The sequence below is a fragment of the Chrysochloris asiatica genome, unplaced genomic scaffold (assembly GCF_000296735.1).
Source record: "Chrysochloris asiatica unplaced genomic scaffold, ChrAsi1.0 scaffold00056, whole genome shotgun sequence".
In the NCBI taxonomy this organism is placed as follows: domain Eukaryota; kingdom Metazoa; phylum Chordata; class Mammalia; order Afrosoricida; family Chrysochloridae; genus Chrysochloris; species Chrysochloris asiatica.
In genome coordinates this window covers 8,190,857-8,202,966 of record NW_006408574.1, presented here as the reverse complement: position 1 = coordinate 8,202,966, position 12,110 = coordinate 8,190,857, and the positions used below count along the sequence as shown (strand labels likewise).

The window sequence follows — 12,110 nt, the reverse complement described above, 5'->3', positions numbered from 1 at the left end:
ACAGTCACTTTAAATTTCTATATCAATCCTGATACAATCAAGATGTATCTTACAGTTAATACGAGGGCACTTCAAAGGTGAGTGGGAAACAAGTTGGAAGACGTTGGCATTTCCCCACGTGCTCTCTGAAGCCTTCCTATAACAACAGAACACTGGCCTGGCCCTGTCCCATCATCGTGGTCCTTGGTGTGCAGTTATTGTGCCCTTTCCTGTCTCTCAGATGCGACAGTGGTGCCGTAACAGAAACACAGTCTCTCACAGCTTAGGGCCCTGGAAGCCTGCCTCAGTGCCATCTCTGGGGAAAGGGCCTTGTCATCCATCTGCCCCTGGGCTGAGTGGCTTCACAGCACAGGGCCCCCAAGTCCAAACACCGCGCTCCACTCCTGGCTGTTGGTTCTCAGTGATAGTAGGTCCCCTGTGACCTCTGCTGACCTGGCCCATCTCTTATATCTCAGCAGAGATGGATATAGGGCAGCCTGAACCTCTATGTCGCTACATCATTAACTTCATGCTGTTGTTCTGACTCACCACGACCCTGTTTCCGAGGAGTGGGTGGGTATTTTCAACACACAGGACAGTTGCATCCGATCACAGAGTGAAAGACAGTGACTTCATACTGAGAATCATGCCCTCTTGAAGGTATAAATTTTGGGACACGATTCAGTGTGTAACAGAGTCTTCCTTCGTTTCCCTGGGCCTTGCCTTTACTAGTCAGGATGTCCTCTTCTGCTGCTTGGTCTTTTCTGATGACGCACCCCATTCATTGCAGAACAGGGGTGTTAGAGGAGACTGAAACAGTCCATTGATGGTCCTGCTGCATGCCCCTCTTTGGAAAAAGGAATTTTACAACAACGACTCTTAGGTCTTTGGAAACAGTCTAGGTTGCCGTCGGTGTTGAAATTCACACAGTGGACCGGATTACTGTTGTCGGGGTGACTGACAGTGCCGTATGAGGACACTGGGGACCGCTCAGTGGGGGCTTTCGGGGTTCGTCTCCCCTCCCTCTCTGCCTCGGTGTGTCCAGCACAAGGGAAGGCAGCGCCCTGACTTTGAAAGTCCGTCTCCACTTGTTCTGTGTCCTGTTTGTGTGTCGCCCTTGTGTTTGATGCTGCAGTGATGGTGTAGATGAGTGGTCTCTGCCGCGTCCCCCGTCACTGAGGGTCACTCCTCGGGCTCGGTCAGTAATGCTTGTCACAGACGAGAATTGTGGTGAACATTTCTGGGCTTTGCTGAGAGGGTTTCAGGATGACTCCACGCTGGTGCATGTGTGTGCACAGTTCGAGTCCCCAGTGTATCCCTTGTCGGTGTCCTTTCACAGGAACTTATCAGCTCCCTGCCTAACATAGTCAACGACAAATACGGAAGGAAGGTCCTGCTGTACTTGCTGAGCCCTAGAGATCCCGCACACACGGTCCGAGAGATCATCGAGGTTCTGCAGAGAGGAGATGGGAATGCACACAGGTGAGTGCAGGTGGCGGCCCAGACACCCACTGTCTGCCTCTGTCTCCTCGCTCCCTCCTGGCCCTCCTCCTATCAGATATGTATAGCAGATTCTTAAAGTGTTTTCCATGAGGAACTAGAATGGCATTGTGACGGAGGCGCCCCCGAGGGTCTGGCACTTCCCAGGGGTCATCAGGAGGTCCCTGGGGAAATCCCTTTGTCTTTTCATTCCGATTTCCCACGAACTTTCTGAAGTCAGCTCATACTTGCACAGTTCTGTAGGGTAAGCACTGGTTGGCAGTTTGGGCCTACCAGCTACTCCAAGGGATAAAGGGTGAGGCTTTCTGCTCCCTCTATGCAAAGTGGAAGAATTATACCTTGGAAAAATCATACTCTATGCAGGGTCTCAATAAATCGGAATCGACTTGTCAGCCCTTAACCACAGTGTACTTGGTTCCCTTGTTGTTTTGCTTTATTTAAGTGACCACTAACAACAAACCCACTGTTATTGGTGACTCACAGCGACCTGCTAGGACAAAGGAGGACTGCCCGTCAGGCTTCCCAGGCTGTGATCGGTACAGAAGCAGACTGCCTCAGCTCTGTCCCCCAGTCCCCCAGAGCAGAGGTCACACGATGTTCTGACCTCTGTTGGGTTGGGTTGGTGTTGTGGAAGGCCGGCGTCTCCGATTGGATGCTCTGCGCCCGGCACTATCCAGTCCAAAGAACACAAAGGTGGAAGGCAGGTCTCCCTCAAATCGCTGCTCGTATTTGTGACCTACAGAGAAGCAGAATGTGGTACCGACTGTGACCGATTCGTAGACATTTGTATGAAGACAAGCCCATTACCCTCTTAAAAGTCGATAATTCCAACTGAGAGCCTAGAGAAGCCGCCAGGCCCTAGGGTTTCCGAGGCTGTCAATCTCTACAGACATAGTTACGTCTGTTTTCCAAGGAGCTGCTTGTGTTTGAACCTTGGACCATTTGGTTCCCAGCCGAGCACTTAACCCACTGTGCCACTACCATAATGTTAGGACCTTCAGGCCAGTTCCAACTCATAGGAACCCTGTATATGGTTTGAACCGTCGACCTTGAGGCTCGCAGTCCAGTACTTATCCTCTGTGATAGTAAGCCCTCCCTGTCCCCTCTGCCGTGAGTCTAGCCTCAGTGTCACGCTCTCCCTGTCCCCACAGTAAGAAAGACACTCAGACCCGCCGGCGGGAGCTCCTGGAGGCCATCTCCCCGCCTCTGTTAAGTCACCTGCAGGGACATACCCAGGAGATGGTGCTAGACAAATCCACATGTGTGCTGGTGACCAACATCCTGGGCTCCGTCCTGGGAGACGTCCAGCCCGCCATGGCGGCCATCGCCAGCCTGGCCACCGGAGAGCTACGTCCCGGGGGCCAAGATGGAGAGGTAAGATCCCCGAGCGGGCGAGCCTGCCGTGGTGTCGGCACCTGACCTGCACAGTCTCACTCTGTCCCCCCCTCCTCCGCAATGGACCCTCAGCTGGTTTTCCAGCACGTCTTCCTCTCGGTTCCTAACTCCAGTTTGCGTCTCCTAGACTCTGGCACTTTCTGCGTCTGCCCAGCCGTCTTCCCTGGGCCTCAGTGCCATCCATGTTACCATGTCCCTGGGACCTGCCCGTAAGGAGCTGTACTCTGACTTCCAGAATCCTCTACAAAACTACCCCTAATGTCACCTGACTCAAAAGGATTTCTCCTCCTGGTGGCTTCTGCCCATGTTGTTTGGGATTCCTTCTAGCATCCCGAGTTTGCTGATTGGTTTCCTCCCCCTGCCCCAACTCTGCTCCAGCCCCAAAGGGCCAACTTTTGGAGGATGCAGCATTTACATAAATCTACACAAGAACTCAGTCTATTCGGGTGGAGAGGAGCCATCTGAAGGGAACTAGAGGCTCTGAAACTTCTCATGGCACCTGGAAGGCTCCACGGTGCAATAATGACCCACCTGGGCCCCAGAGACTAGAGCAAGGAGAGCCTGTGGCTGCCCTGAGGTGCAGAAGCTGACCTCTCCTGAGAAGAGTAGTGGGGGCGATGGCGTTCATTGAGCAAAGGAGAAGGGGGCAGTGGGGCCAGGGGTCAGCTCCCTTGGAGCCTGGTTCCCTGCTCGGTTATAACACCAGCTTGCGCGCAGCCAGGACCCCTGCTTGGTTATAGCGCTAGCTCCCACAGAGCCAGGACCCCTGCTTGGTTATAGCACCAGCTCCCACAGAGCCGGGACCCCTGCTTGGTTATAGCGCCGGCTCCCACAGAGCCGGGACCCTTGCTTGGTTATAGCACCGGCTCCCATAGAGCTGGGACCCCTGCTTGGTTATAGTGCCAGCTCCCGTGGAGCCGGCTGCCCTGCTGGGTTACAGGCTCCACAGTTGGGCAGGAGGTATTGCCCAGGCCCCTGCTGGCCCTCTGCTGGCTCACTCCTCACCTCCTGAAATCTCTTCCTTATTGTCCCCATTACTGCCTCCAGGGACAAGAAAACATTTTGTACCTAATGTTTCTCATTCAGTCCTCAAAGAGGTAGTAGATCCCTACCAAGGTGTTCAAAGGTCAGGAGCACCCACATGTGTCCTAGGGTGAGAGGTGGAGTCCCTGCCCTTAGGACTCTGGGAACCACTCAGTGGGCAGACGCAGACTCCACAGCAGTGACCTGGGTCCAGGCTATGGCCGGAGCAGTGTGAGATCGCCAGCCAACTCCTTGTGGGCTGAGAAATTGTGGGGGAAACCCTGGGCTGCAGATGATAGGATTCCTGATGACCCCAGGGCGGCTAGGTTGTTGTGTTCTGGTCACCTGCTCTGACATCACATCACTGCATCAGGGTGCCAGCCAGGTGGGCATTGGCTGTAACAGAAACACGCTGCGCATGTTGCATGTGGGCTCCGGGACCAGAGTCTGGCAGAAGCCTTGTGTACTGGGACCACTGAAACTTCCAGATGTGTCTCCTGCGGTTGCTGAGTTATTTGTGTTGTAAAGTGCTTTCCGGTCGGTTCTGGCTCAGTGACCTAGTATAGCTTCTGAGCAGTGGCTGATGGGTTTGAACTGCCAGCTTGGTGGTTCAAACCAATTTGTGGTCTTATGCATTATCCCACTCACCACACCAGGACTCTGGTTGGTGAGGGCCCTTTGGAAACGACCAAAAGATGCAGTAGAAGGAGGGGAGGGCAGTTGGGTAGGGCGTGGACCCAAGAACCTCGTCCACAGGTACAAGTTGTTGTTGTTGTTGTTGTTAAGTGCCGTCGAGTCAGTTCCGACCCATAGCGACCCTGTACAGGGTTTCCGAGGGTGTAAATCTTTACGGGAGTAGAAAGCCTTATCTTTCTCCCGCGGAGCGGCTGGTAGTTTCGAACCGCTGACCTTAAGGTTCGCAGCCTGAGTCGTAACCACTATGCTACCAGAGCTCCAAGTAGCAGGTACCATATGACACATTTGAACCCTGATGGTTACAATTGAAGTCGAGGGCACGTGGCCACAGCCCGTTGCTCAGAGAGGCTTTGTGCAGCCTTGCATATGATCAGACAAGAATCGGCATGGGGTGGCCCACCCGTGGTGGCCCTGTATCAGGAAAGGCCGGGGTCTCAGGTATCAGTCAGAGGCTGGTGTGGGGAGAGGGTTCCCTGCGGCTCCTGTGGTGGGCACCGTGGGGTGCAGCAGAAAAGGTGCTTCTTGGCTTGCTGGACACATGGCACCCCTGTCCCGTGGTCACACCTTGTGGCTGGAGCAGTGTAGCAGCCCCATGGCGCGAGACGAACTGGCCCCGCCCCCAACTGCTCCTGCCAGGTGCGGTGGTCCTTGAGTCTGAGACCCACCGGAACCTGCCGGACCCTCAGCCATGACCAGGTCCCTTTTTGTTCGCGGTGGTGGCACCAGGTCACGGGGAGCAGGTTTTCGGTTCAGATGCTATTTGACCTTCATATGCTGTTGTTACAGCTGCACCTGGCGGAGCACCCTGCCGGCCATCTGGTTCTGAAGTGGCTCATAGAGCAAGATGGGAAGATGAAGGCCAGCGGAAGAGAAGGTAGGCTGGGAGCTGGCGAGGCCTCTCGGTGTATGGGATGTGGGACTTCATCGCTCCTGGCTTCCCACTCAGGCTCGGGTGCAAGTTTCTCCTGTGTGTAGAAATGATGTCTGGGATTAAGAAGTATTTCCATTGTAACAAATGGTACTTTCCCCAGCAGTGGGTGCCCTGGAACTCTGGCATCTTCTTCCTTCCTCCCTCCCACATAGTCCCCCTCTGCTGCTTCAGACTCTGGTTTCCAGGGCAGGGTCTCAGTGCCCGGTGAACCCAGTATCTGTGGCAGGTGCCAGGAAAGACTGGCCAGCCAGTGCTTTCTTCCCTGGCTTCCCAGAGACTGTCAAGGCTGAATACTTTATTAGTTGGTTAGAAATTCTCTTTCTCCCTCATTGAAGGAAGCTAATTTCTGAGTGTGCCTTTGACTGAAATACACATTCTACTTAAGATTGTGAAGCCCCTGCCTCCATCGGCATGAAACCCTGGCCTTCAGAGCTCTTCTTGTCCAAGGATTACTTGCACTTAGATGACACATTGAATGACAGAAGAGACAAGTCCCTAGGCGTCGGAGATACAAGCAGTCCCCGACACGAGTTCAAGCTACAATGAACCCGACTCATGACCATCTGGGGTTTTGTGTGTGTGCACTTTGTTTTACACGTTTTATCGTTAGTAATATGTATTACGTACAGCGTTGCAGCGTTTCATTTGCTGCTGTTATTTCAGATGTTCCCTCACAGATGTTGGTTGGATGTTACGGTTTATGAAGACAATAAAAGTCAATACCTAATGAAAACTAAATGGGCTTTTGTCAGCTGACAATGGAATGACCATAGAATACCAGAACTATAATAACACAAAGGCGTTAACAGCATTGTAGAGAGAAAATACCAGGGGCAAGCCACCCTGGTCAGTGTGTGGCCACTGGTTGTGTGTATGGCTCCTCATATATGCAGGTGCCCCTGAGGGAAAGCTCCTCATAGCTGAGTGGGTGCCCCATAAGGAGGAGTTCCCGTTTCACCAAACACTCACTTCCAGTCTCGCTTCTTGGGTCGGAGTCTAGTTGTTAGGTGCAGTTTAGTCTGTTCCAACCCAGTATAGAATTTCCTAGGAGCAGCTGGTGAGCTTGAATTTTTGACCTTAAAAATCAAAGTGACTTTGCAGTCCAGCGCATTAACCCGCAACGCCATGCCAGAAATGCCGGTGTGAGGGGCTGGGGCTCTGTAGGGACTCAATCTCCCTCGTGGTGTAGAGCACAGTGGACAGAGATGTCTGTATTCAAGCCCGTGTTTGTTTGGAACTGTTGGGGTGGAAATGGTTGAGATGCCATGTGTTTTGTTATGATTGCTCTCCCCACAATTGTTACAAGTGTGTTATGGGTCATTTGTATTTTATGAGCTGGAGTTTTTAGTGTTTAGAGAGATTGGGTGAGAACTCTGGTTGTTTTGTGTTTTTTATTAATGACAGTTGCAAATAAATGAAGAAAATATCGTTGCAGGGGTGTTTCTTGGTCACTGAGTTGGCATAGACTCTGACAGTGGGCATGGGTTTGGGGTTTCCTCAGATGATCACCGGGCTTGGGTATGTTTTGCAGCGTGTTTTGCGAAAACGCTCGTGGAGCACGTTGGGATGCAGAACCTGAAGTCCTGGGCGAGCGTCAATCGGGGCGCCATTGTTCTTGCCTGGTACGTATCTGGGAACCTGCCTCTGCTTTGGGTCCCCGTCTCAAATGCCCACTCACAGTTCTGCCACCATTCCCAGTATCCCAGAAACCCCCGTGGTCAGCCCAGACGTTGGAGCAGAGACAATGCTTCTCACTCTCCAGCACTGTACCCAGAGTCCTGCTATAGCGCTGCGTGTTAATGCGCTGGACTGCAAGGTTGGTTTGAACTACGAGGTCAGTGGTTCAAGCTCACCAGCTGCTCCTCGGAAGCCTACACAGGGTCACTATGGGTCGGAATCAACTCAACGGCACTTCACAACAACATTATACCCAGCTGCGTCTGCTTCAGACAACAGGGTCATTCATGAAAGCCCAGTACTGACCAGAAGTATCATGGGACTGTATGTACTCTTTTTAGTGAGGACTTCGAGTTTCTTTGAAAATGGTGTCTGTCAGCTGTTTAAATGTTACTGGCTTTACAGTTCATTTTATTTTCAGCAGTTCTAAAAGCACTACCTGTTGTTGTTAAGTGTCGTAGATTTGGGTTCTGACCCATAGCAACCCTGTATAGGGTTTCCAGGGAGCAACTGGTAAACCTGAGCGCAGGTCTCCCAGTTCGAAGTGGACTCTGCAGTCCAGCGCATTGACCCACAGCCCCTCACCAGGACTCCTAGCAGGATGCCAGCAGCCGGTCATTTTTCTGTTCTGGATTCACGTGGCCAGCCATGTGCCGGGTACAGAGCCAGTTTGAACCCCTGGTTGATAATTTACAGATGACTGAAATTCTCATGCACTCTGCCTGGATGGAGTCCTTCTGTCGGGGTTGTTGTTGTTATGTGCCTTGGAGTCGGTTCCAACTCATAGCAACTCTGCACAGGTCTTTACGGGAGCAGAAAGACTCATCTTTCTCCTGCAAAACAGCTGGTAGTTTCAAACTGATGACCTTGTGGTTCATGTGGAATCATGTGGTATTTCAAAGCAATCCCAGTTGATTCTCCCCGTTTTACAGTTTGGAAAACAGATCCAAGCCTTAGTTTGACTTTCCCACAATCTTGCACATGCAACATGCTATGCAACTTACTGTTTATGAAAGTTACATGTTTCTTCAGTATGTTGATTGATCTCACACGTGCTCTGAACTGAAGGCCCCTGTCTTTAGGGTTACCTGTGTCCCCAGGAACATGGCTAATGCAGATCCTCTTGCTCCTTTCTCGTTACAATTCGTTCATTTTCCAGTTGCTGTTAAGCAGTCAGGATCCATTAACTGAAACATGAGTTTTTCTGATACATTTTTTATTGGCACTTACGGTGTTCACACCTACTAATGCATTCTTTCATCAGCTTCAATTAGCTGGAGATCGCAGTGATGCCACCCAGTTAATCAATTGGCTTTGTGGCCAGCGCTCATCAGTCATGTTCCCTGGGTGGATTTCAGTTATGTGAGGAGCATACGGCCTCGGAAGCCCTGCTGGGTGACTGTGAGTCAGAACTGACTCCACGGCATGCCCTGCTCCCACCCCACCCCAGCTGGACTGTGGAGCCTGCTCCCAGCTGGAGTGTTTGTGGTTCTGAAGAGACGTTGGCAGTGTAGATGGCCCGCTGCTGTTGAGTGGACTCTCACAGCGACCCTGTAGGACAAAGTAGAGCAGCTCTGTGCGGTTTCTGGAACTGTAAGTCCTCATGGCATGACGCTGCGGGTTAATGTGCTGGGCCGCAAGCTCAGTTTGAATCACAGGGTTGGCAGTTCAGTCTCCCCAGCCACTCCTTGGAAACCCTATACAGGGTCACTGTGATTCAAAACCGACTTGAATGACAATTCACAACACTAGCAGCTGTGGAGTCCTGGTAGGACTCCAGGTAAGCAGTGAACTGCAAGTGTAGGACTAAAGAGAAGAATCCATTTCATATATAAGCTTTAGCACGTTCTCTAGCTCCAAAAAAATGATATATGTATAAATAGCCAGGCAGCTCAAGGCCAGAGGCCAGATGTTTTCCTTTACCCTAGCCTAAGAACAAAGACCACCAGTCCTGACCAATTAAACTGTAACATCTCATAGTTTGCCAATTGTTAACCAATCCAAAGATTGTAAAGCTGAGAAACCTGAGCTGTTTGAAAACTATAAAAACCCTGCAGACAATAAGTTTGGGGCTCTTTTCCTATTCCGCTGCGTTGGATAAGGTTAGAGACCTGGCTCAAGCTTGAATAAACAACCCTTATGTATTTACATCTGTGACGGCTCCTGGGTGGTCATTGGGGACCCTGAATTCTGGGCATAACACAAGGTCAGGTCGGTGTGAATAGTGAGGTCGGCAATTCAAACTCACCAGCGGCTCCTTAGAAACTCTGTTCCACACTAAACAGATGTTCATGGAGCTGGCAGCCTCGTCTTTCTCCCACAGAGCAGCTGGTGGGTTCCAACTGCTGACCTTTTGGTTAGCGGGTGAGCGTTTAACCACTGTGTCACCAGAGTCCTCCTGCTGTGGGTAGGTGATAGAGTGTGCTCTAGGAAACATAATGGTAATCTGTTGTCCCTTTTCTGCCTCTTCAGCCTCCTCCAGAGCGCTGATCAGGAAGTGGCGCAGAGAGTGAGAGCTGGACTCCAGAGCCTGGTTCCCACGCTGGAGAAGACCAAGCACATGAGCAAGGGAGTGGAGGCACTCCTGGAAAAGCTGATGGCGTAACCACCACAGGGTCAGTGAAGACCAGGGCAGTTCCCACTCTGCTTGGCCTTCCCGGGCCAGGTGCTCTAGACACGTGTCTCTTCTGTGTACAAAAATCTATTTATAAAGGGCTTTCTAAATGGTGTCTTCTCTCTCCTTTAATCCACCCCGTCTCCTGTGTCCGATCTGGTTGGAGGCAGTGATACAGGAGGATTAGTGAGTGTCCAGGGCGCGAACCAACTGCGAATGAAGTGTGGTGGTCGGTTTTCAGGGGAGACGGGGTCTCCCGGGTGCAGTCTGAGAAGGCTGCTTGGAGGAGGTGGCACTGCCCAGCCTCAAAGGGAGAGGAGTCTTAGAGTCTGGCGGGCTGCGGGGTAGGAAACGGGCTGCGTGCCTCAGGGTCTCAGTGAGGGTCAGTGTCCCAGGGAGCGTCCTGTCTGTGCGTCCGGGGCTCTCTCCATGAAAATGGCTCCCAGGGACGGCTCCACAGGCCTGAGTCGGGAGGAGACAGGCGTACGTCTGTGCGAAGCGGGTTGGGTTCCGTGGGGGTCATTTATGCTGTTGGCGGCAGCTGTCAATTCAGCTCCACTCGGGGCTGTCCTGCGCCATCTGCATGGCAGTGTGTTGTTTTGTCTAAGGTTTTGATTTGTTGTGAACTGTTGTCTGGGTGAAAGTTAACAGAGCAGGGTCGTGCTTAGTCAACAGTTGATAGACGTTTTGTTTTCTGACATCGGCTGCAATCCCGTCCATGTAACGGCAATTTTCTTGCTTCCCCCGGGCTCCCTGTGTCCACTTGTCCTCTCCAGCCCCTCCCTGCCTTCTAAGCCTCTGCTTCTGAGTGCGTTGACCTTGGGTCTCTAGAACGGTCACTTGTGGGCTCCAGTCCACTGTTGTAGCCGCTGCATTCTGAGTGTCTTCCAACCAGAGAGGCTCATTGTCCAGCACTGTGTCCGACAGTGTCCTAGTCTAGGAATCCACACAACTTGTTGCATTTGCTCATTTTTAGAGGAAGGTTGCCACTGAAACCTGTCCACCATGGTGCCCCTGCTGGTATGTGAAATGCTGCTGACCCACCTTCCCGCATCGCAGCAACATGCATCCCATGGTGCCACAGAGGTCACAGGTGGCGGTGGAAGTGGACAACAAATGTTTGGGTTTTGAAACTGCAGTTGACTTTTACCAACAAAACTTGTAAGGGTTGATGGACCGGCTGGGCTTGTTGAATATCTAACTGCATTCTATGGGGAACCGTAGTGAAGTTCTGTGCTTACTGATCCTTTCTCTAGTAGCCTGGAGGGACTTAGTAACCTCCCTGACCATACAGGGCCCCAAGGCTGCTCCCAGCTGACCAAGGGTGCACTGCACCTTCCCAGAGGGCAAGAGCTGATGCTTTGCCTCCCTGCCCACCTTCACCCAGCTGGACCTATGGGGGACCAGGTTGAGATAGGTGGTGAACAGAAAAAGGTGAAAAATAAATAACACGTGCTGGTAACATCCACAACACCCTCTGTGAAATGGGATGTTATGTGATTTGGACGTTTTGAAAACACATTTCAAAGCTACGAGGCAGCAACTGAGTCATCTGTGTGGTTGGATGTTGTTGGCGTGGACACAAAGCGTTAACATAAAGTTAGAGTGGTGTGAAGCTTGTCACCATGTAGTGTCCGATCTCTCCTCTCTGCCCACCCCCCGTCCCCAAAGCAAACACCTGCCATTCTTTTAGCTGCGATCTTTGAAGCTATCAACCGAAGCCATTTTCTTTTGACTTTCAAGAAATAGAAGAGTGGAGACCTGCCCCGCCGCCCCCTCTCCCTCCTCCCTATAGAATCGCATCCTTCTTGATCCATGGGGGCCGCCCCCAGTTAAGATGGAATCGGGCAGCGTGTGGACGTGACAGTTTGCATACCGTCAGGCTTTTCCGGAAGCTGGTCATTGCTGCTTTTTCCTTTGCTTGGTTTTTTACATTCTGACGATTCATTCCTCCCCAACTCGTCACTAAAATTACTTAAGCCCCACGGCCACTGCCCACTCCTCGCAGCCTGGTGACATTCCTGCCGTCCCAGTGTCTGCCCCTGGTCATCCAGCTCAGGCCTGTCCAGCCCTCTCCACAGTGCTCTGGTCAGATGTGCTGAGAGTTACAGCCCCCACCCTCAGGGCACTTTGGTAACGTGTTCTCCTCCTGAAATTGGTGATGGATTTGGAGAAGGAGCCTACCTGAGGAAGGGGCACTGATCTTAAGGAAGTCTCGTGGGTGGTGACTCTCAAGGAAGGCAGGCCTTTCCTTCGATGGACTTTGGTATATACGTACAGATGAGGCAAAATACT

At 52.0% G+C, this 12,110-nt stretch overlaps 1 protein-coding gene across 1 annotated transcript in view; it reads left to right on the top strand.

Moving 5' to 3' along the window:
• The window catches only part of KIAA0020 (KIAA0020 ortholog), a 45,573-nt gene extending 35,767 nt beyond the window's left edge, over positions 1–9,806 (top strand). Inside the window, exons 13-17 of the mRNA XM_006863835.1 lie at positions 1,319–1,461; positions 2,631–2,853; positions 5,380–5,467; positions 7,056–7,146; positions 9,674–9,806. Of these exons, the coding sequence (XP_006863897.1) occupies positions 1,319–1,461; positions 2,631–2,853; positions 5,380–5,467; positions 7,056–7,146; positions 9,674–9,806 (678 nt within the window). The remainder of the gene's footprint in view (positions 1–1,318; positions 1,462–2,630; positions 2,854–5,379; positions 5,468–7,055; positions 7,147–9,673) is intronic.
• Positions 9,807–12,110: the final 2,304 nt, after the last annotated feature.